General features: G+C 40.7%; 1 protein-coding gene across 2 annotated transcripts in view; it reads right to left on the reverse strand.

Moving 5' to 3' along the window:
* ST18 (ST18 C2H2C-type zinc finger transcription factor) overlaps positions 1–25,915 on the reverse strand; it is a 125,838-nt gene that overhangs the window by 38,285 nt on the left and 61,638 nt on the right. The window contains exons 7-12 of one of the 2 annotated variants that reach the window (XM_017341297.3): positions 23,888–24,022; positions 22,023–22,113; positions 20,549–20,653; positions 18,017–18,210; positions 15,487–15,698; positions 6,319–6,564 (exon numbers count right to left, since the gene is read on the reverse strand). In XM_017341297.3, the coding sequence (XP_017196786.3) occupies positions 6,319–6,564; positions 15,487–15,698; positions 18,017–18,210; positions 20,549–20,653; positions 22,023–22,113; positions 23,888–24,022 (983 nt within the window). The remainder of the gene's footprint in view (positions 1–6,318; positions 6,565–15,486; positions 15,699–18,016; positions 18,211–20,548; positions 20,654–22,022; positions 22,114–23,887; positions 24,023–25,915) is intronic. The other variant, XM_017341299.3, reaches the window with a different exon arrangement.

Raw genomic sequence — 25,915 nt, forward strand, 5'->3', positions numbered from 1 at the left:
TTAATATTAAAATCAGATTAACTAATATGTAACTATATTCTAAATCTTAAGAGTACTGATCTATTTAAGATGAACAAATTATTTTGAATTATCCAACATAAATCTCATTTAAATTAAATGGATATAAAATACCATAGAATAATATAATTTTAATAAGTCTGAGTTGACCTCCAAAAGCAATGAAAAGCAAAATCCCTGGATTTTCCAAACCAAACAAAAATTCTAAATGGTGATCTCTGCCATCAAGGCAAATGTAATTTTTTTAAGTACATGGATAGCAATTCAGTCATTTCACACAAGAGCACTCTGTAGTAAATACGATGTTCAACTATTTTTAGTGACATTATCTTCAGCTCATGTTAATAAAACCTAGTTGATACAAATATTTTATTCATATTATTTATAATAATGCTAAGTATCCCATTTGATTTTTCTGATAAATGTTTGAGAATGATAACCCATAAAATGTATAATTGAAAAATTAAGAGAAATATGTGCTTGACAGTAGTTGGTTTTCTGCTAGGAAGCAAAGAGAAATGCTGTCTTCATACTGCCATCATAGACTCTACCATAAAATAGATGGCTGAATCTTATCCTTTTAAAGTTTTACAGTATAAATGCCTAACATGAAACAATTCCTAATTTTTAGAACTTACGCCTGGTAATTCTATCACCCATCCAGTTGGGACTTTCAGGATCAGGCCTGTAGTATTTTCCACTATAATTTAGAAATACCTTGCACGTTTGAAAGTAAAAGCAAATGCTAAATCTCCATGCGGAGCAACCTTTGATTTTCCATTTAAATGCTGAGTTTTTCCACAAAAATGCATCAACTAGAAAGAGCCATTTTATTATTTCTCTATGATGAACTTCATAATGAAGTCTCTCCATGAACGCATGTATCTTTCTAGATACACATAAAAGTTTCCAGCTCTTGTTTTTGGGATGAATTTGTACATGTTGAAGGCAAGAGAATGGGAATTTCTGAGAGGACTGACCTATTATGGAAGTTTATTATTTGATAAAATGCATAAAATACTTGCATAATATATGGCATTTCATTTGGTACAATAACACATGTTAATGTTTTAACAGCATAACTTCATTGGATATGATCTTTTACATATTTAATAACTTTTAGAAAACTATAGACTCTATATATGCAATTGCTCCATGAAATAATTACCCTTTTCCCTTTTGTTCCACAAACTTACAGAGAGTATACGTGTTGGAATTCATTAAAAGAATACTTGGATTTGTTTTGTTACAGAAGTATTTTTGTATTGGAAAAATTCCTAAACAGTATCTGGTATAAACTAGATCAATAGCATCTGTAAGAATTTTTTTCAAAATTTACAGTATTATTTAGAAAATATTCCTTTATCCTGTGGATGCATTAGAGAATGTGGTCTATATGCATGTGTTTAGAGTACATGAATGCAATGAAAATTTCTTTAATGTGCAGATGGAGGTTTATATTGATTTCAGTAAAGACCAGAACATAACAGTAACATGAATAGCAGATAATAGCATCTGGCACTTGTAACATTTTAATCCCTGAAATCTTTGGAGAACTGACAGGCAAATGAAACTGACAACCCTGGTTATTTCTCAGCATTTTCCTTTTGAGATATTTTGAGTTTTTTCCAGATTTAAGGTTTTTTAAATTTTTTTAGGGGGCATCTGGACAGGCAATTTCATTAAAAGATACAGACAATATTTTCTGAAAATTACCAGCAAAATTAAGCAACTGTTGTGCAGATGAACTAGATAACAATGAATTAGAAACAATCACTCAACTTCTGGTTGTGTGTTAAGGAGAGTGACGGGGGAGAGTGGGGTGGGATCAGGAACATACCGCATCCTGGCTTTTGGGCCACACGAAGTGACTCCAGGACAGCAATAGGGAGGTGACCACAATGCCTCAGTCCTGTAACTGTTTCCATGGTCGCATCCTGCGATCCAGCCTGGGACAAAGGACTGGCTTTGTCTCCTTGGAAGCGTCTGAGATGCTGATTGCCTCCACCAACCCTTGCCACACACACACTCTTCACTATTCTCTTTTTTCTGTGCTTTCTCACTTCTTTTTTCAGTATTCTGGTTTTTCAGTGATGTTCTGTTCTTTTCTTTCTGTTTTTCCTTTTCCTTTTTCTTCATTTTAGGGACATCCCTGCCCCCTTTGCAAGTCCATTCCTTAATTTCTGTAGGGTCAAAGCTAACAACTCTACCTTGTTGAGCTCAATTTTCTCCTTTCAAAAAACTGATGATGACCTAGCCTTGCTGGACTGCTGGAATCATGAGACACTATACAAATTTTCCTTATCTTTAATCTTAGGTTGTGTAGTATCTTTCTGATTCCTCCCCAAAGAGGACACTGAATTGAACATAATGACTGCCAAGGCTCACATATCTCATTTTCTAAGATTCAGAAAAGGATATGAAAGACACCCAGGGAGTGGATTGCCTTGGCATGGATGAGGATACAAAGAACAAGGGTGAGAAACAGTACTGGATAGTTACGGTGATCCAGATGCACTTTTGTGTGTGTCCCCATCAGCTCCAGATTCTGCAAGCAATGAATCTCCCTGTGCAGACAGCTGTGACAGGCAGCTTAAAAACACATTCTGCTAACTCAAACCCAGGGCAAGCGCATTAAGTCCAAGAACTCACATACTAGCTCCAAAGTCTCTGTCACTCTGAGTGACACTGGATTTTCACACAGCTTCACAGCTTCTCAATTCCAGATTTCCAGAATATTGAGGTTGAAAACTATAGCTGTAAAAGACTGTGCTGCCAGACTGAAGTAAGTCATTCTGAAAAAGCAAATCTAGTCTAAGGAAATCCATTTTTTCCCCATAAATTTTCTGGAAAATGAATCACTGCCAGATCTATAGGCATTAGATAAAAACATACTCCAGCTGAATCTCTAAAGTTGCCAAGATGAATCTAGATGTTTTTGGAATTAAGCAAAAAGCAAGACTGAAAAGTAAAGATGACATGTTTGTTTTGAGTCGTCATTTTCTGGTTCTCCAAGTGATGAGAAGCATGGCCATGGAGGCAACAGGAGGAATTCTTTCAGAATATAAAGGGTTTGATGCTGACACTGCTGCCGAGAGCTCAAAAGTCTAATCAATGTCAAACAACACAAGACACACTAAATGAAAGCAAGAACTTGCCTGGGGCAAACTTGCTTTGCAACTACTCAGGTTTGGATCCATATGCCAGATCCCGAGTATGAACAGAAAATTTCTGGTGAACATATCGAGCTTGGTTCACTTACAGCACAGTCACCTGGACAAGGACAGAAAGCCCAAGTGCTACTCTGCACTTGGCATTGAAATAGTCCTGGAAATTAGAACACACTGGGATTTGACCCTGCATGGTTTATGCAAAAGCAGGGATGCAGTTCAAGTTATGCTGCAAAGCAATATTCTTCATGGAACATAATGACTTTTATTCAACCCACATCCACAGATAAAAGCCTGGGGTTAGGCTTGCCTTTGGGATGCAGGTGCATATGCCATGATCCAACCAAAATCCAGATTGACAGTCTTGTGGATTGGTATGTTTCCCTTTTTTTTTTTTTTTTTTTTTTTTTTTGACAAGCAGAGTTAGACAGTGAGAGAGAGAGACAGAGAGAAAGGTCTTGCTTCCGTTGGTTCACCCCCCAAATGGCCGCTACGGCCGGCACGCTACGCTGATCCAAAACCAGGAGCCAGGTGCTTCCTCCTGGTCTCCTATGTGGGTGCAGGGCCCAGGCACTTGGGCCATCCTCCACTGCCCTCCCAGGCCACAGCAGAGAGCTGGACTGGAAGAGGAGCAACCAGGACTAGAACCTGGCGCCCATATGGGATGCCGGCGCCGCAGGCAGAGGATTAACCAAGTGAGTGGCGCTGGCCCCTGGTTTCCCTTATTTCTAAAGCTAACTTGTTGAACTGAATGATCTCATTATGATTGTGCCTCCCATCAATTTGCCCATTCCCGGCTTGCTCCGTACTTCTATTTCAGACAAGTTGTGTAGAATGATCAATGAATGTGAACATTCAAAGATTTCTATACAAATAGACAGAAATTGGTGGTAGCTTCTGTTCTTTCCCATAAGTCTGAGATGGGAGGGGCACGGTGGAGGAGCAGGGAACAAACCTAGGCTTGTCAGTTCATGGTCATCCCTTAAAGTAAATGAGCTTCTTGTTCTTTGCAATGTCAGTTTTACACTTATTATAGTCAGACATGTATTATTTTAATAAATGGTTCTTGTAAAATCGTATTTTAATAGGTTAATTAAGGCTATCTCAAGACAACGGAGGTGAATTTTCAAAAGTAGAATTTGGTCTTTTGTAACAAACTATAGTAAGTGCTGGCAAGGATGTGGAGAAAGGGAGATCTTAAACACTGTTGCTGAAAATGTCAACTAGTGCAGTCACCATGGAAAACAGGATGGGATTTAAAACAAACAAACAAACAAACCAGAAATGGTACAGCAATCTCACTGCTAGGTATATATCCAAAACACATGAATGCATTGCATCAGAACTCCACCATGTTCATTGCAACATTGTTCACAATAGCCAAATATGGAATAATCCAAGGTGTCCATCATCAGATGAATGGATAAAGAAAATGTGGTTCTTAAACACACAGTGAAATACTCTTCTGCCATAGAAAACAATGAAATCCTGCCATTTGCAGCAAAATGGATGGAACTGGAAGACGTTATATTGATAAAGTAAGCTAGACACAGAAAGAAAAATACCTTATTTATGGAAGCTAGAATTTTTATAAAGGTTTCTCAATTTGAACACAGAATGTTGATTACTAGAAGCTAGGAAAGACAGGAGGGATGAGAGGTTTTAGGATTAAAAAAAAATTAGGACAAACAGGGTGCGGCTTATTAATTGTTACAGAGACACAAATATGAGGTGTTAGTAGGGGAAATGGGGTGAGAGTATACGAAAAAACACTAAAAAAATTAAAAGCAAGCAAAATAAAATGCACAAGGGCAATGGGGCAGAATCTAACCCCAAGCTACGTTCAGTGAATCCCATCATGCTTCCATGTGATGGTGGAGAATGGTAGCCACAGAGAGGCTATCTTGGATCCTGGAGGGTTTTCCAGGAAACCTCTTCTGACCACCCCATGCAGAGTTAGTCATGCTTTCCTGCACTCATTGTGTGCCTGCTTGTGCCACTCTGTCTCTTAGCACATCTGGTTACATCTGCCAGACAACACACACATGACCTAGTTGCACATGCCTGGCGAAAGCAAGTCCTCCTCATCGTGGCTTCTCCAGGACCTAGCTCACTCCCTGGTCTTGGAGATGCCGGCAACAGTGTCAGGAAGGAAGGAAGTGAGGGAGGAAGGAGGTAGGGAGGATGGTGGGGTTAGAGACAATCCAGTCCTGTGGCTAATACTGATTATGTGACACAGCATGTGGTAAAATCAAATTAGAATCCCCTACTCAAGGTCTCTGAACTTACAAAACTCAAAAGGATGGTGTACAGTTCCACAGCAAACGACTACTTTGGTTCTTCAGAAAAACATCAGCTGGCAAGCCCATCAACTTTCCTGACAAACAGCAAGCTAGGATCGCTTACTGTAATAACTGCCACCATACAGAGTGTAATCAATGGGGCTCTGACCATCAGTTCTTTTGAATGATACTAGGAGGCCACGGCTGATCAGGCCGAGGGAAGGAGTTCAGACTGTGGAGATGAGGTAAAATGGGTCCTGCACACTCACAGCATCTGCTTTTTGGGAGTGAATCCACCTCTGAGATAATCAAACACACACATATGTCTCCCTTACTATGGGATTGATGCAACTTCGACACGCAACATCCGTGATTCCATAACCCCAGCAAGGACTCCATGAGCAGGCAGGCTAACATAGTTCCTTTACGAAACCAAAGAAACTCGAAGATTCTTACTCATCTCCAAATTATGTCAAATTTCATCTTGGATCCCCTGGTTGAGAAAGAATCAGTGAACTGACATTTCAGTGTCAAGGGACACATGGCCCCTCATAGACTGCTCTTAGAAAGGGACACAGAATAGAATCTCTGGTGCCATGCAAACCTTTGCAGCCGTCATCATGATCAAATTCACTACAGAGACACATTGTTTTAGGCAAGTGTCAGGGGAAAGATGGATTTGTTTATAAATTTTGTCAGAAATTTAAAATTATCACTTTACCAAAGTCTAAAATAGAATTACAAGTTATGTAAACAGGAATGTGGAGAATAAATTAGGAGGAAAAGCTAGCAGATCTCTGAAATCATGCTCTGTCTTCAACTTAGTGATCGACATACAGAAACAATACCTCTTTCTCCTCCTCTGGCTTCCCATGAGCTTTGCTATAGTTGATAGGAGTGTCCCAGCCCTCTTGGTCACAGAGAGCCTGATAGAACGCTGCATTGACCAGAATGCTGCTGGTTTTGAATGGGGAAGAGGAAGGAGTTGGGATGGAAGTGTTAGAGGAAGTTAGGGGTGCAGCCTTGTCCAGGATTCGATTTTTTTTCATGCTTAAGTCCAATGTGCCATTTTCATCCACTTCTATCTCGGCTCCCTGGTATACAACAGGAAACAGAAAAACATTTAAGCAGTTTGCAGTTACAGCATAGCCATGTGGGGCTTTTAAAGGATCATTTGAAATGTAAGCTGTCACGGAAGTATATCTGCTTTTAAACCTAGCTTTCTGATTTGCACTCTAATGTCCAATTCTTAGGCAGACTTTTTTTTTTTTTTTTTTTTTTTTTTAAAGAACAGCCCCATTAGTGAGCTAGTGAGCTTCATGTTTCTGGGTTTAAACAAAGTAAGCTTAATACAAATAAGATGTTCCAAATACTAAATGTATTGGCTGAAACTGTTCTATATACATATATATATTTGAAGTTTAGCTGTAAATCTCCTTTGCTAGCTTACAGAATTATCACTCCCAATTCATCACTGAAAGCATTAACATTTGTGTTTATGAAAGGCACATATAACTTCCCAACCCCCCAAATCACAATATTAATCTAACATGAGAAATATGCAAACATGACCAGCTGGAAGAGAATCTTTATTGAAATATTAGATTAAGATGAAAGCAACATTTTACTCTCGGTTATTTGAACTGGAAAGGCTTTGCTAAATTGTGGAGGGGCAAGATGCTGCAAGTCATACTTCTCTCTGGTAGCAGATGACAGCATGACTGTTTAGGGTTTAAGTTCTATGGTGAAAATAAAGAACAAAGGTGTTTATGTGCCAGATAGTATGAGACATAAAGTTAATTCTACTTCATAGCATTCCTCTTTGGAATTCCTTGGTCCAAGTTTTTAGCTTAAATATATGTATATCTGCTGTGATCATGACCAGGCAATTGCTCTCAGCAGGTTGGAAGAACGTGCCTGCCATTTTCCCAAATGGGTCAAATAACACCTTTCTGGTCTCGTTATCATCTTCAAGCAAGTCACAATTCAGTTCTTGGCAATTTCTGAACTCTCTCCCTTTGGCTGGCAATGCAAGTTTTCTTTGATTATGTTAGCAAGATCCCCAACACCGGTGAAAACCGGTTACTTCCCAGGGGATTTATTTGAACTCCTCTTTATAATCACTTCGTCACCTCTCACGGATGCCAGTGTGTCCCAGGCTGCAGTGGCTGTGCTTGCTGCTTGTGCCTAATTTGGAAAACAAATACACCTCTTCTGTTTGCTTGTTTTACCTGCAAAGTTCATGTTTTCAATCTCCCAGTCTACCAAAAAGATAGGCTGTGTTATATTTGTGGGAGGTAAATACACTTCTAATATGTTGTACTAAGATGCTTTGGCCATATCTTTCTGTCCCTTTTTAGTAAATAGTTTAATCTCCTGTGATAGTTTTAAGCCCTGAATTTGACAGTACAGCTTATCCGGGATAATAACTTAGTAACCACAACATCTTATGCGCCATCTGTATAATATCAAATACGTTTTTATACCAGCATTAGTGAACCTTAGTTACAAAAATCCAAGATATTAACTATATCAGTGCCACATGCTCTTTCTCTCCCCAGGATCTCACAATGTGTTCTGCCAGAAGCACATCAAAACAATTTTTGGCTTCAGAGATGATATGTAACTATAGCAATGAAACAGAGCTATAGTAATCAAGTTTAATGGCCAACGTAAAGTAAAATGCTAAATATTGTAGTTGCTGACATTTTTTATACATATAAAAAAACTTGGGTTAAGACTGCACAACCAACATTCGCATAAAATTCCAGACCTCTGTGACAGATGGCTCAGGAAAAAGAAGGCACGTGACTGGGCTGCGGAGTTTTATAGTGTAAACCCCATAAATAGTGCAGATTCCATCTCTGCAAAAACACCAACTATTCCAAGACAACGCTCAGATATCTTTGAGTTTTTACAGAAAAAAAAAATTCTAAACGGTCAATTTTAAAGCATGAAAAGTGTTAGGAGTTGTACTGATTATACATCTCGAGTCATGATGGCTCGATTGAAAAAAAAAATCCCTCCTAATATTCAAAAGGGGCGCTTTCCTGCACCCTGCACGCCCCCGCCGGCTGGCTGCTCCGCGCACCTGACTTCGCAGGGAGGGGGCGGGCGGCCCGCCGGGGAGCGCGGTGCAGATGGCCTTTAAGTGAGCGCGCAGATGCATTCAACAATTACACACAGTAACCGAGAAGGGTCCCGCTCTGCCCATAGCCGGGGATCACACGTTTACAGCATGGGTTTTTATTCAGAGCAGTATCAATGGCATCACTTCTCTCTGCTCTCGGAAACTCTAAATGGCAGCAGAAAAAGGAAGGAGGGGTGGGAACTGCCGCCAACGCCGTGGGTTTCCTCCTGCCTCGCAAGCCTTCCTCCTCACCTCTCAACATTTTTATTCGTTCAAGTGCTATTTTAGACCCTTGAGTGTTTAAATTTAAATATCGAGGGTTTTTTTTTTTTTTTTTGAGTCTAGTTACTGGTTTAATTGCAACGGTACTTCCAATAGTTTGTGGAAAATGGGGTTGAAAGATGTTTCATTTGGTGCAAAAATATTTTGAAATCCATGCATAATTTTTTCATTTTCCATGAACTTTTTGTGGATCTCTAGTATACATGCATTTCAAAATTTTTCTGGCGCCAAAACAAACTTACCTTTTAATTTCATTATCCGCTACCTTTTGTTAAGTACCCTGTGCCATTTCAGTACTTTCCAACTTCAGAGAGACAACAAGTAGAGGTATTTCAGTCCCCTTTCGCGTTGCAGGTGCTACCTCACATTTATGTATTCATTAAGTTATTGAGAAAGCACCTAACATTTTCAAGACACTGTATCCTGGGGAAATGGAAATTGAAACATAGTTCACTCCTGCCTTCAAAGAGTTTATTTGATGGATATATAGAGCTATAGGAAATTTTTAGTGAAAAGTAATTTAGTAAATATATTATAAATTATTATTAAACTAAAAGTTAAAATGATTATGCCATACAATTCTTATCTGTGTAAGAAACAAGAAGTAACTTGGTTGTTCACGAATAAAGAAATGATTAACGAAATTATGCTACTTCCATTAAACAGCACGTTATGTGGTCAGTAAAATGGTAATTAGGAGGATTGTGTAGTGACATGGAAAATACTTATATAATTGAAAACAGAAAACAAACTGACATTCTTGCTGTGTTTACATCTAGAGAAAAGAGAAATGTATTTTCTGAAGAACAAATGGGTCAACACAAAACTGTCACTTGTATTTCGAGGATAGTCTGGCTTCTGGCTATTTTTCTCCATTATTTCCTGGCAAACATTGATATTATGTTGATCTAATCATCAAAGGTGCTGATGTATTCAAAGATGGTGATAGACTAGGAACAAAAGTATGAGTTTTGCCTTAAATGTCCTCATTGTGAGAATTATTAATTTTGAAAGCCTTGATAAAATGTGGCAGCATTGTGCCTCATAGGTGGCCAGCCTGCATGGATCCAGGGTGGATTGACTGAGGAGTGTGAAACTCAGTATTCTCTGTTTAGGTTTCTGCTGCAATGGGCTCCTCACTTTCATCTCACAACTCTTGTTCTCACTTCTCGATATTTTGTCTGGGGAGTCTCTCTTCTGAGCTGAAAGTGATCTTAAGTATGTTGTCAAGGAAGACACGGAATTAATAAACAAATGAAAGGAAAATGTCTTTCTAGATGGTAATTGATTATGAAGAGTATGAAGATGTAACATTTGTGAAATATGAGTATACTGGTGGCTAACATGACATTTATAACCACTTCACCCAAATCTTCTGCGATGTGGAATCAAGGGTGAAAACTCTGGGTAGGCTGGCAGTCTATGGCCCCCATAAAATCTTTAAGAAGAGAGTAAGTCAGATAGGCAAGAAATCAAATTTCAGTTTCACAGATACAGATGTCCAACTCAGAGAAAATCACTTAATATCTCTGCACTACTATTTCTTCATCTGCAAACTGGGATAATATCTGTCTGACAGTTTCTAGAAGGATTACAAAGGATTATTATGGACCAAATGCTTACTCATAGTGTCTGGTGCATAGTAGGTGCTCTATAAATGCCAACTAAACACAATAATCATTCAAATGGATTTCCAAATACCAAAACAGACATATTCCTAGGGTACTGTAAGCAGGGATAAATATCTCACTGTTAAGTATCCAGTTGTCCCACAGCTACAAGACAGTTCCTTATGATCCCTGACACCAGACCCTGGAAACACTTCCCTTACGATGCCTGGTCTGATCTGTCCTGATGCTAAAGTTACTGGCCAAGGCTGCTCCTGGATTCTAACAAGGGCCACCAGGCTACTCTTGGTGTCAGGCAGCAAGAATGGTGATGCAACATCTTGGTGTTTCTAGGCCTTGTTTAAGCACAAAACAGACTTTGAACTTTAAACATTTCAAGTAAGTGTCAATTTTTGTTTTCTTTTAAGGCACACTGTGCATATGTCATTTTGTCTAAACAGGTGGGGAAAACACCAAAACAAACAACAGAACATTTGGCAAGCAGTGGCGATGAGGATAAAGATAGACTGAGAAGCCTGTTCCTACCTCCGCTCATCATGGTGGGAGGAAAAGTGGGGAGCGTGATGGCCCGGTACTGGCACAGCTCTCCAGGGTACTGGAGGAAAGTGCTCAGCCCACAGCTCTCAGGGGGCAGCCAGGCTGCTCGCTCCCTGCCCACTGCCCATTTGTACCCTGTGCTGTGCTCCTGTCAGGACTGACAGTGGCCTGATGAGAGGGGAGGGGTTTGGAGCAGGGCCCATTTCCGTTTGACAACTTCTATTAATTCCAAATTAAAATGAAGGACATCATTTACCACGGTACTTCAAACAGTTTTTGGAAAATGGAGTCAGGTTCTTTGAAATCCGTGCAGACCTGGTGTCTTCAAAAGCTTCATGAAAAATGTGTATTAGCAAAAAGCTATGCATGGATTTCAAAATATTTTTTATACCAAAATAAGCATCTTTCAATTCCATTTTCCACAAACTTATTAAAGTACCCTTGTACATTTCAGAACCAGAAAACGTACTAGAAATAAAAAAGAGGTAATAGTTTAGATAAATTAACCATTATGATGCCTGCTAAGTATTCATGGTACCAATTGCTTTCTCTGGACTCCATTCCTCAACTACTAGAAACTTAAAACACTTACAGGTGGTTCTGGCAGGACCAACATGCTATGTATATACGAGAATGTATTTTAACAAGCACACAATTCCCTTTAAAATTTTCTGCTTTCAAGAGCTAAGAGGCTCTGGTTTGGGCAGTGATTGACAAAGTCAGACAAGCTCTGATGGCCTCCATAAGGACTTGCACCTGCCACGTGGTGGATACTGGGTGAGTAAATGGACAATAATGTACACACGTAACCAGGCTGTGGTTGGGAGGGGGCAGATTGTTGAAGTTCTCTAATGTACACAGCTGACATTTTGGGAAGAGAAGAACTTTCTGGAATATCCTTATCATTGTTCATTATTTTTAGAGTGTATAAGAACTCAAGTTTTATTAACCCTCTGAAAATCACCTCGCTCCCATGATCATCCAGAAAGAAGCAGTTTTGCAAGGCACTAATTCAGATCTCCTAGTAAACTTAAGTCAGTCATGAGCTTGCAGGGAAAAAGATCTACATCAGTGCCTCCCCACAACAAGTGGCATGAAGGCAAGGTCAAGGTGAGAAGTGCTTTGGCCTGATTTTAAAAAGGCTGTGCCCAGGGTAATAGTTTGATCTCTAATTTGTTCTCCTACTGGATGCTTCAAGGAACTCAAGAGATACTCATTGCATAAAAGAAAGGACTGGATAGAAGCAGAAGGAAAATGAGAATTCATCCCTTATTCAAGTTCTGATCAAACTCACTACAAAGTCACTAGTGTCTGTCTTGTCAAACCCAGCTTTCTACCTGGAGAGATGCAAGGCAGGTACAGCTCCCAGAGGGTCACTTCTTGTTCTTGGTTTTGAAAGCTCCTTGAAGGCACAGTCTGTGACTGAATGGACCCTGTGGCTGGGGCAGTCTGGCACTGAGAAATCTTGTGGTTGGTACAGTTGAGTTCATGTGCCAGGATGTCTTTCATACATCAAGAGTGCCCTGCTATAAAGGTCTGTAGCAAAGAGAAGCTGTATTTTTCTACAGCCTTAATTCTAAATGAGAAACACAAGAGATCTACTGGTTTGAGCTATCAGAAATTAATATACTGACAACCTGCCATGGAGGGAAATGAAATCATAGTGGAAAGAGAATCCAGTGAGCATGCAGTGTGGAGAGGAAAGCTATTTACACTGAATGACACATGAAAGGCACAAAGCAAGTGCAACACTGGCAATGGAAAAGGGCCCACATGGGGCAGGGGTTGATCAGAGGACATTTTATGAGGTTAATTACCTTGGTCTTTCTTTTCTTTTTGGTAAAATAAATATTTTTGTTGATGTAGGAATTTATGAGATTCTATTCTATGTTTAAGAAATAGAATCCAACCAGGACAGAATTCTACACATTTTTATAGTTGTGTGCAAACTGTGCATATTGGCAAAGAATTCCACACTAAGTAACATTGTAGGGTGCCATTTTTGTCCTATTTTATCACTGCTTTGTTAACAGACAGCGTTCATGGGAAAATAGTTTTAAAAACACCCACACCCACTCCGTTCAAAAGTCTGTGGGCCCTTTCTGTCTGTCCCATCCTCAGCATCACATCAATTGCTTGGCTTCTGTTGGAAGGTCTTGGTTGGCATAAGGAAGCTGAGGACTGTGGTGGGGTTCCTGTCACCTGGGCTTGCCTGGTCTGCTCCACAGAGCAGCTAGAGAAAGAATGTTCTCCGTAGGAGAGGGAAAATACATCCTGAAAATTGATTATTGAATTTTTGGAATATGCCAACTGAACTGAGTCACTTCACTGCATTCCAAATATGTTTTTAACAGAGAAGAGCATATGAGGGAGAGTCTCCAAAAAGTTCACGGAAATGTGTATTATGAAAGAAGCATGCCTGGGTTTCAAGTTTTTTTTGCACCCAAATAGACATTTTTTAATTCCATTTTCTCTGAACTTCTTTGAATTACCCTTGTATATTGATTATTTTAGCCATCATTGTTCCATTGTTTGACATCAACAATTTCATAGAACACGGAGAAATTTTAAGGATTAATCTGAAAAGCAGAATTTTGAGAAGGAGAAAAATATTTGTTTGCTCAGATGTTACTCCAATAATTTAAGTAATATTGATAAGTACAATCCTAGTACTTTTATTTCCTTAGGGAAGCCTAAACAATCAAGTCACAAAACACTTTAAAAAGGAAGATTTTTTGAGTACTTCTCCAACTAGATGCATGATAAAGAGAAATTTATTCAGGTTTTAAAAACTGAATTTTCAAAATAAATGGAAAATATTTCTTTGTAAAAATAAAATAAAAATAAAAAAGGGAGATAAAGGGAGAGAGGCAACAAGGGAGAGAAGGTAGGGTGAGAAGTATTGCATTCTTAAAACTGTTTATGTGAAATGCATGAAATTTTCTCTTTATATAAAAAATTTAATAAGAAAGAATTTTTAAATAACTAAAGTTGCATTTAAAATTTCCCCACATCATTCATCTGTGTAAATAATTTGTGACTCTGATTCCCTTGAATTTGGATCGCTTGATACTTTCTTTATATTTTCGGAGGATGTGTTTTTCTTTGTTGAAGAACCTCATTTGTTTAAAAATTGTTTTTGAGTGGTTTTTGGCTACCAACTCTTCCTGGGGTTTACTTGGCTCAGTTTCGTCCAGAAGCTAATTCTGATTCTCCTGTCAAATGCTCAGTGGCACTGTTACCTGCACTCCTGAAGGCCTGGCACAGGCCAGGCAAGCAGCTGACCACACCAGGGTGGGCTGCACTTAAAGGGAGGGGAGTGGGGTATGGGTCTTAGTTGCTTAGTTGCTTAGTTCCAGGGTCAGAGTTCAACCCCAGGACTTTTCCATCTAAAACAAGGGTAAAATCTCTTCTAAGAGAAGTCTAGACATCTTATTTCAGCCGACATCAGCCACTGGATAGAGAACCAGGAGTCACTGGCTCCAGTTGAGTCTGGGCACGGATGTCTGGGCGGTTATTGTGGTGACCTCTGTGGATCACTGTGGTTCTCCCATGGCAAGGCATTAGCTGTGAAAAGGCAAAGCATGGAGGAAATCTGATTTTATGTTTTCATCAGGGTTACTATAAAAGCGAGATGTCTACTTCTCATTGTAAGATGGACAGGAGGGGTTATTGGAGAAACAAAATTCATTCTGTGGCCTTCCAGGCTGTGGCATTTTTTTGTCAATGTCACAGACTTGAATGCCATGGCTTCTCAGACCTACCTGCGCCATCTCTGACTGAGGAATCATACCTGGATTTCCTTTGCACCCTATGAGACTGTCACAGCAACTCAGACCGTCTTAATTCACGCATGTTGTCAACACGGGCCATAATAAATCCCAAGGATCAGCCTTGCCCCTGTTCTACCTGTTACTGTGTAACCAAACCTGTCTGAACATTTTTGGTTTGCAGAGGAAGAGGGGTGGGAGTGTCGGTGGGAGGGCGGGTACAGTGGGGAGAAACACTCTATTCCTAAAGTTGTATTTATGAAACGCATGAAGTTTGTATTCCTTAAATAAAAGGTTTCTGGGGAAGAAAAACAACAAACAGACTTCCCCTGCTCATATGTATTCTAAACAGCGGTGCTTTTTCACTCATGGGCCGGACTCCTGGTAACAAAGTGTGTAAATTCTCCCAACCACCGGTCTCCATCACTCACAGCTCCCCAAACTTTGGTATGCCACTTTCAGGAAGCTTCCCCAGTCCAGACCTGCGCTTGCTCGCTCTGCTCTGAACCCACCCTCTGCCCATCCCTGTCCTGCGCCTCTCCCTGGGGCAGAGAGGGCGGAGTTCCAGGGGTGGGGGAGCGAGTGGTGATTGTGGTTAGGAACATGAAAGGCAGTTTATCCTCACGGTTCAGTCGCTGGCCCACCCTCCGGGCTCTTGGCCGGGCCTACCTTGGCATGCAGGCTGTGTGGTTTGTTGGAGAGGATGTCTGCGGCTTCCCTGCAGCGGGTGGAAAGGTTCAGGATGGCAGCAGCTGCTGCTATGTGGGTGTCTTCACTACATTGACCGTAGCTATAAGAGCTGGCACGGCTCGGGCTCTGTGTGTGGGCGCCTGCACTAGGCAGTCGATTAGGAAATTTCACTGGATTTGAAAAATGCTTTGCTGTTGAAGAGAGATTTGATTAGCAATTGCATGTATGAGGTTGCAGTCATTAAACAGACTTGTTTTGTTAACTATAGAACTTCTTACATTAAAATAGGTGAAGAATATGGTGCACTCCATTATCTGTTGGTCCCTTAAATGAAGGTTATTCAGAAGGGTTTTCACACAGGCTCACGGGTCAGACAATGCGATTGCTGGGAGACAAGGACTATTCTCTCGATATTTTTTAATGTATACCCTTCTTATGACAAGAACTACATAACGAATGCTATGGCGCAGGTGCACTGGCAACATTTGTGGCAAAAATTGTGAATTAAGATACACATCAGAAAAAAACCAGCAGGGACTTCAGGGAGCTTAAGGCATTGATATCTGAAAACGTGTAATTCTAGTAGGGGAAAAAATGTATCCTTTCAATATTTGTTTTCACAGTAGCCACTTATTCTATATATTTAGGTGTGTAATTGTATTTTTCTTATTTCATAGAAAGGTCTGTTTGGGGCTTTCACTCATAGAAGTTGTTTTCCTCCAACCTGATGGAACTAAATAGGTGGTGGAGTCCTCAGTGAGCTGGCATTCGCATAGTCAGGAGGTTGGAGACAGAGCACAGGCAGGAAATGCTCTCAAGGTGAACAGAAAGGCAATTTAGTTATCAAGGCTGAGTTTGCCTTTTCATTTCTGTTGTGGGTACCAAAGCATTACAGGGAGAGAGAATTAAGCAGATTTGGGCTGTATGTAGACATCACTCAAGGTTATGGGAGAAACACCCAAAATTTAATTACGGGCTAATCACAAAGCATTTGGCTTTTTGCTTTGATTATGTATTTCTTATTTTAAACATTTCATTGTTATCTTTCATAAAACAAAAATTTAAAATATTACCAAATGTTGTCCTAACAACTCTAGGATATAAAAATGTCTCTTAATGTTTTGCAGATTTTAAATCGATATCCCTACTCTGTGAGTATACAGAATGCTCTTAAACTTCACCCAATAAACATTATGTGTATATATATAAAAAGATATATATATATACACACAGCTATATGAAATGGTATAGGTAGATAGATATAAATTGTATGGATGTATATTCTTTTTCTGAATCTGTCAATGGTTATTTGTGATAACTGGTATTAGTTTTAGCAAGAATGTCTTTGAAGCATAATAAATTTCTTAGTGATAGGTAAACACCTTTCAAGTCAGTGTATCCACTGCTGCATTTTACACAGCAGGTGTTGTCTGAAAGTGTTGGTCAAACAGGCCAGATGGAAGTAAATATTCTGCATTCTAGGTTGCCTGGTGTAAGATCGCAGATTCCATGGATTTGTGGAACAAGGCAAAAAGTCATGGTGTATGAAGGACTTGGACAAGAGTTATTAGCTTCTTCCTTAACGGAGGTTAAGCCTCTGTAATACAGGAATCACTTCTGTGCCTGTTCCCAACAATTACTTTCTGCCCTTTCTTCACAATGTTTAAGGGCTCTAAACAAGTTGAAAAAATGAGCTGGTAAAACACCAGATTTGTATGTTATGCCATCATTGAGTTATGGTCTTCTATCCAGATGTATCAGCATTAAAGAGTATTCATCCATTTTAAACTTCTCTATACTAATTCTTAAATTTGTGAGTATACATCTCCATAGCCACACCTTTTTTTTCCTGAATTATGAGTTTTTTCTTAGGCTGTTCCCCAATCTTCAGTCTGAATCTTTTATTGATTTAAATCTTTTAAATAATATTTCAATATTTTATCTGTTAGATTTTCATAATTTCAATAATAATGAAAAGTATCGTATTACAGCTACCACATTTTCCATAAACTAATCCCAATTCCAGCTAAACATGCATTAAACATTTCTTTATAATTACTGTATTTAGATTGAATAGTGGCAGTGTACAGTAGAATAATTAATCCATTAACTATTTACCATAATCCTGAGTATAAAACTATATCATTTTATAAAATCTTATCTAACACTTTTATATAACTTTAGAATAAAATCAGTAACATCTGTCACCCGACTATTATTTCTTTATTGTGTTTCACTATACAATATATTTTTGCTTCTGCCAGTTCTAAGTAGTCTGCTATATATGTGAGTACTTCAAAAAGTTCATGGAAAAATGGAATTAAAAGGTAAGTTTAATTTGGTGAAAAAAAAAAACCCATGCATAGTTTTTTAATAACATACATTTTACATGAACTGTTTGAAGTTGCCTTGTATTTTAGTACACTCCTCCCCCATCATACACACACATAAACATACACATACACAAGATGCATTTTGGAGGGAGGAAGTAATAGAACTCAAAGCTTACATTCAGAAAATGGTGGTGTTTTGCATCCTTGCCCTGTTGGCACAAGGGGTCGTTTACCAAAAACTTGTGCATCAAAACTAGCATAATCAAATGGGACTTTTCCAAACTTGTCTTGTTCTTTTGACACCGTGGCTCTGGGAGAGGTGATGGCTTGTGATCGGAAATTGAATTCAATTTGCTTCACCAAGCTTGTCCTGGACAGAAAAGGAAAGTCGTTCAAAAGATGTACAGTGAAACTATTGGTGAGCAGATGAGTGTCAGAATTTACAGTGGACAGACACGTCACTGCCTGTGATAAGCACAGGCACAACAGAACAGAGTGCCCTGGAGCAGAAGTGTAAGAGGGGACGCTCTAGGCTGTGCATGGCTATGCTGCTGCTGCTTGTTCTGTGTCCCAGTCTGCCACTGGTAAAACAGAACACGCAACCTCCATGTGTCTTATGCTTGTGTCACAAGCAGCAAGCGTTCTGTGCTTGTTAGCACTTCCAGCTCCTTAGAGAAAAGTACCCTGTAACTATCAGAAGCACTAGGTAGGGCACTGACAAGGTGTGCACATTCTGCTTGTTTGAACCACTAATCAGGTAGGCATGATTGTGAGTAGTGAGGAAATGTGGCTTTATCCTGCTCAAGAGAAGTGACCCTGGGCTCTGCTTAGTTCTGCAGGGCTGGCAGAAGCCTGGCACCTGTGAGGAGCAGTGCAGACACCAGAATCTTGATTCTGGAATTGGTAGCTTCTTCTTGGGTTATCTTTTCCCTCCACCTTCAGACTGACTGGCTTTGCAGATTTAAACAATATTTTAAATAGTACTTCAGTATTTTATCTATTACATTGCCATCATTTCAATATGAATCAAAATAACTACAATTAGCACATGATTTACTCCCACATTTTTCAATATAATTTTCCCAAGCCACGCTATGTATGAATCAAATACTGCCTTGGAGTTATTGAATTAGGGTTCAGTAAGAGTATCATGATTGCGTAGCACCAATTTCGGCCAAAGAAATTTCAGCTGTGGCCTAAGAGTAAAAGAACAGGAATATTCACCTTCCAGAATTTAGCAAAAGTGAAAATATAATTTTTTCTTTATTACCCATCAAAACTTGTCCGATTCATTTCAGTGATGTTTTCTGGACTAGGTAAAAAATTCTTTTTAGTTTCTACATAAAAATATTTGAGTGGAGCTGAGCATTACATTAGGCCACTGATTGTGATATTGGCGCGCCATATGATCATTTGTTCAAGTCCTAGCTGCTCCACTTCCAATCCAGCTCCCTGCTACTGTGCCTGGAAGTGGTGGAAGATGGCTCAAGTGCTTGGGGCCCTCCCACCTGCAACCTGGTGTTCCAGCCTCCTGGCTTCAGCTTGGCCCAGCCCCAGCCCCAGACATTACAGCCATTTGGAGACAACCAGCAGATGGAAGACCTCTCTCTCTCTCTCTCTCTCTTGTCTCGCCCTCTTTCTCTGTTACTCTGCCTTTCAAATAAATAAATAAATCTTTAAACACATATTTGAATAACTAGCTGATCTTAATATTCTGCATATAATTTGGTTTATAGCCCTAAAGTTACAAAAATGGTCTGTCTAAAAATCATTAATTTTTATAGAAATGAGTAAAAGGAAATATTGATAATCAAATATACTTAATAAAACTAAACAAAAATAATATTAACCAAGAATTCTATTTAAAATTTAATTGTAATGTTTTTAGTTATTCACATTGTTAAGTAACATATGTTTTAACTTATATGATTTGAATGCCAATTTTAATTCTTAATTAAATCTATGGAGGCAAAATATTAAGAGAATCCATACTCTGAAAGTAATGAACTGCCTAATAACTGTTTTTGCCTTTCAGTGACTCAGTAACAACAGTAATCTGAAATCACTTTTCCTACATATATGATTTCTGTTGCAATGGCCAAACAACTTCACAAGAAGCACTATCACATACATTATTATTTAGGTATAAGATCTTCCAGACCACTGGACATTGTGAAGAACCTGGGACTAATGGAAGGACCAACTGAAGTGGTACCAGTGGAAGATATTTTATTCACAGCTATCTATGAATTTTTATTGGTAAGAAACCATATGCATATGTGGAAGTGAGAGATGAATATTTAACATCATACATTTTGAGTGGACCTAATTGACTTATAGTGATATTTTCTCTAGGCTAAAACATGATGTCAGTCTTAAAGGGGACTCTTGAGATATGTTACATTGGAGTGACTTGGGATTTTGAATAACACCTATTATGTGCTTTATTTCTTTGAGACTGGCCTACAGTATGTTACCTTTGCAAAGAGATGAATTTCAAGTTATAGCTCCAGAGACTCAAGTAATTCATTAAAGCAATGATAGTGTGAAGCAGCCCAGCCTTTCCCACGTGCTGCCCATGCAGGTGTACTGGCAGTTGAGAATGAAGGTCAGGTCACAGTGGAGTGACAGATGAGGCACAGGAGAGGCCCCCTTGTGTGGGAGCCCAGTATGAGCTCAGCATCAGGGACTTGGTGGTAGAGGCGTACCTGTGGGACTGGTCAGGACACTGCCCGGTCTGGGAAGAATCAAGCTGACTTTTGTCCTGGGACATTGCCAATTTTTCAGCTGCAGCAATTGGGCAACCAGAGAGACTGTTTCAGAAAAGAAAAGCAGGAGGATCTGAGTTGAAGTAGAAACGAGATTTGGCATGTGCTTCATGGCACACTTGGCACACACTAAATGTTAAGTCATATTAATAGTTCACTTTGCACCATTCTCAAACTCAAAGATCCCAAGGGGTCTTGCAGACTACAAGGTCAACATTTGTCTCCCATCCCCAGCTCAGAGGTGAAAGGTAATAAACTCATTTCTGAAGTTAAAATATTCCATAAGGGAGAAAGAACTGAAGGATTTAGAAACATCTTCATATTTGCAGTAGAATGTGCTCCTTTTAATTGCCATGTGTCCAACTACAGAGATTTGCACAGTAACTCCATAGTTCTGCTTAGCATCTCTAGTCAAATTTTAGGGTCTAAATTTTATATCTTAGGTTAAATTGAAAATACAGAATATGAGATTTTCTGGCAAAGTTATAATGTATAATCATCTACAGATAGAATAAAATGCACATGTAAAATAATCAGCATTTTCACTAAATATTTATACACATACAATATATTAATATTTAAATTTATATATAAAACATATAAATGTTTTATATTAGTCACAACATCAATTAAATGGTGTCCACCCTCCTTCTAGTTTACAGTCAAAGATCATTGTAGTCTGAAGCCTCTTTTGGCTCTTTTTAGATGCCTAGGGGATGGGATAAATTGTGACTCATGAACAACTTTTCTCAGCATTGAAACTGCAAGGGTAAAGTTTCTGAGAAAACGAGAACACATTCTACTTGTCCGCTATTTTGTTACCATAATTGGCTCCTAATATAAAAATGTCCAGAACCGATAATAACGAAGTGGTTTTCATCTTTTTGGCTCTGCACTCATTGAGGATATTTCATACTATCCATTTCACATGGTAACATAGTTGATGGTGGCTGACTCCGCAGCTCACTTGGCTAATCCTCCACCTGTGACACCGGCACCCCGGGTTCTAGTCCCGGTTGGCGCCGGATTCTGTCCTGGTTGCTCCTCTTCCAGTCCAGCTCCCTGCTATGACTCGGGAGGGCAGTGGAGGATGGCCCAAGTGCTTGGGTCCTGCTCCCACATGGAGGCCAGGAGGAAGTACCGGGCTCCCGACTTCGGATAGGCGCAGCGCCGGCCATAGCGGTCATTAGGGGAGTGAACCAATGGAAGGAAGATCTTTCTCTCTTTCTCTCTCTCACTGTCTATAACTCTTTCTCTGTCTCTCTCACTGTCTAACTCTGCCTGGCCAAAAATAAATAAATAGAAATAGTTGATGGTGTCGCAGCAACTTTCCCAACACACTGAGCACTGGCTGCTGCAGAGCTTCCTTTCTGCCCCCTTTTCTGCAGAACGACTAGCTCCTCATGGGAATTACCTCCTGTGGGTGTTGCGGTTGCTGTTCACGTGACCCCTTCCTGTGCATCCTGGAGTCGGGCACTTGAGCACATTTTCATGCATGGCCAGAACTGGGCACGGACACCACATAAAAGGAAAGAAAACTTTGCTGTAAGTCCATAGCATATTAGCAAGTTTATTTCTCCATTTTGCATTCAAATGACATTTGTTACACCAGGCTTCCTCCCCCAAAATATTATAAAAGTTTGCATATTAAATATGATTCAAAGATAAGTTTACTGTGGTGCAAAATTTTTTTGAAAGCCACGCATAGGAGAGGTCTTCAAAAACTTGGTATTGTCAGAAAACTATTTACAGATATCAAAAGTTTTCTGCACCAAAATAAACTTTGAATTCCATTTAATAAGTGGACTTTTTGAAATGCCTTCATATTCGGGAGAAACAAATGGGCACTTCAGAACTTCAGACATTAAATCAGTGAGCTTGTTCAAGTTTTAATTTCTTTGAACTACACACATGCTCAACAGTAAGCCTAAACAGGATGATTCTGTTCATGTTTATTTGAACTGAAAATCTCATAATTTTCCTTTCTCATTTATGTGCTTTTCCTTGATGGAGTAGATGGAGAATATTATATTAATATTCTTTCTATCTTCCCCTGTAGTCAGAAGTCCTACACATCATCTTTATCCCCTATGTGATATCATTTTGAGTCTTACTGTCCACCCATTTCCCACTGCTATTTGGTGGTTGGTGAGGTGGAGGGGACAATGGGAGAAGCAGTCTGAGGATCTGCCAGTTCAGTAGGAGGGTCTGACCCAAGGAGAATCAGTGACTTACAGAACCTCCTAGAGAAGGGTAATGCTGGGGCATCCCCGTTTCTATAGCTTGTATGGCCCGATAGGTGTCTCAATAAGTAATTTCAAAAAGTAGGGGACGTAGTGCGTTTGTACCATATAGCCTAGGAGCTGACATCTTTCCTCTGCCCCATGTCTCCCGGCTCACAGAAGGGCTGTGGGGGAGACCCAGGCTCAGGTTTGTTCTTGCTAGGGTCTTCAGCTGTAGCAGGGTGTCCTAAGACACATGAAGCACACATGTTCCCACAGCGAGGGCAGCCAGGAGGACTCTAGGGGCTGCCTGTGCTGACTGGAGGCCAAGGCTGGTGCTGGGCCTAGGAAACCAGACCTCCAGGGTAGACAGGACTGTGTATCACACAGTGTAGTCAGCAGGTCTTAGTCTCTGCTTCCTGATGCCTTGACATCAGGGACCCTGCTGACTTTGGCCAGCCTGCCCCTCCCAGAGCCTGCCAATTCCTGAAGAGCGGGAACTAGCCCATGAGCACATTTGTATACAAACCAATTCATACAGAGCCCGCACCTGATCACATCCTATGTTTGGCTCTCATACACTGGGCCACTCTCCCCTTACCCAAATCACTCTGTGCCAGGGACCAGACACCCAGGGACATCCCTGCACCCCAGAGTCCTGAAGTTCCTCAAGCCAGCCAGTGCTAAGCAGGCACACTTTTCCTCCTCTGTTCCTCACACCAAAGCTACACTACAGCTGTTGTCCACACCATCCTCTGTCTCCTAACCCACTCTGATGCCCTGTGCTCCCTGCCCATGGCATGGGCATGCCCCTTCCTCTTGGGAGCTGCAAGCCACACATGGTCTTCCCTGTGGCAATTGTCTCCCGATCCATTGTCCTTATTGTACCTCAAATTTCCTATGACCATGCAATGCCTTAAAACACAGGGCTAAATGGAGACTCTCGTAACAAAGAGAAAGAGTCGCGCTTCCAATCCAAATTCCAAAGTGGACAAGAAAGTAGGTCAGCTTGTGATGCTGCGGTGCACCACTTCTCCGGGGAGCGAGAGGTACTCACTTTCCAGGGGAACCCGGACTTTGTGGGGGCACCCCGAAAGGCTGCGGTGGTGGGGGTAGAGGCCTGTCACGTGCCCTGTGCCATCACACCCTGGGATGGGGCATTTGGTCTCCCTCTTTTCAGGCCTCGGCGAATCTACAAAAAATGAAATTGAAAAACTCATGCAGTTATTCTTTGCCTTCTCATTCAGCAGGGTGGCCTTGCCGGGTGACATTCCCACTTTATTCAGGTTTACCCTCATAAACATCTTTTATACACTGCCTTGAATGAGACCCTCAACTAAGACCCGTGAAGTCATAAAACAGGTTGTCAATTGTGTTAGTTTCCTAAGCAAAGGCTGACACAGGGCAAGAGAGTGTTAAAATGCAGAGCTGGTTTTAAGTTGTCGTGTCACATATTGTAGTTACAGTCTCATTATGAAAAATCAACCCTGTGCCCTGAAAAGGGAAAAAAAAAGTGAGAAAGAAGAATTTATTTAAGCACAAACCACCTTCTATTGAAAGAGTCTAGAGAAAGCCAGATTCAAAATTTACAAAGCAAAGAAGCCACCATATCTGAGAAGTGCCACTCTGGCCTTGTCCCTGCCCAGGGTTGAGGATGGATTGGCCAGGCACCCATCACACACAGAGTCTGCTCCTGCAGAGCAAGTGACAAGAGTGAGGCCCAGGGACCTCATCTGTGTCCTGCCCACCCAGTCAGAAGGGCTACAGGGTCCCAAGACTCCAAGACCCATGGTCACCACAGAGGAGAAAACTACAGTAATGGTGGGACTAAGCCACTGATTCTACCCTGAATGCAGAAACTGAGGCAATGAGAAGACGACATGGAAAGGTTAAGTTCTGGAAGGAGAGTCTCTGGAAATGGAAGCAAAAGGAAGAGAGGCTGCCTTCCCAGAGGCCTGAAGAGCACAGCCAAGGGCAAAGTGGAGTGGATTCACACGTGCTGACGGCCACAGAAAGGACCACCTTGTGACTTGTTTCGTCAGGCTGCCTGGAGAGAGCGGGAATGAGGAGAGGCTCAGGCTGCAGAAGGGGAGAGGTGTAATTTTTGCTGAGGGTTAGATAAAACATTCTGTAAGGATGCTTAAAATGTTCACAGAAAATGAAATGAAAAGGTAAGTCTATCAGTGCAAAAAGTATTTGAGATCCATGCATAGTTTTTTCATAATATGCATTCTCATGACTTTGTTGAAGATCCCTCATATAAATATATAACCTACATGAAGACTGAATAGGAATGCTGATGAAGTTAGAGCTCAGGCCAATGAGGCCTTGTTCAGAAGTGTTTATATTCGTGAATGAGACAATAAATAAACCTAATACCGAAATGTGTTATCATAGCCAACACTGTCCCATGACTCTTGCTCACTGGAGAAAGCCTGTCCCTCAGCATTCTGGGAGTGGAGCAGGAGTGGGAGGTAGAGCAGAGGTAGGGGGTCTCGTGGGAAGCAGAAAGCATGCAGGATCTTCAGAACAGGGAGCATTTGGAGTAACAGGCACACTGGATGCTGAGAGGGAAAATAATCTACTTATGATTCTGCCCAAGAAGCTGCTGATGGGTAGAATTCAAAGAAGGGCCCTACCAAGCCTGCATTGCTTCAGCTTGGTGCCTAGTACCCAGAGCAGACCACTGACACAGGGTGTGACAAATGCCTTCTGGGGTGGTGCACTGTGAGAGCAGCCATGCCTCTGTGATACCGTGGCACCCCAGTTGTTGCATTTCAAACGGCTTGGGCAGATGGGCACAGCAGGTTGCATGTAATGCAATTATATGGGGGCATGGTTTCAGCAAAGGGGGCGGGGCCAAGGATCCTTCAAGCCTGTACTACCAGTCATGGAGAGTCAGGAGACAGACAGCTGTGGAGCTATAGGGGAGCGAGGCACAACTAGAGGCAGGGATGTGTCCAGTGGCAGGCATCTGTGTTCCTGGGAGGCAGGACTCCCACGTGATGATGTCCAGACTACACTCTGTGTTTTGCAGGACTAAGAGGCCTAGGAAGAGTTTGCAATGTTCTAGGGTTTTGTGGAC

Source organism: Oryctolagus cuniculus, chromosome 6 (assembly GCF_964237555.1).
Source record: "Oryctolagus cuniculus chromosome 6, mOryCun1.1, whole genome shotgun sequence".
Classification (NCBI taxonomy): domain Eukaryota; kingdom Metazoa; phylum Chordata; class Mammalia; order Lagomorpha; family Leporidae; genus Oryctolagus; species Oryctolagus cuniculus.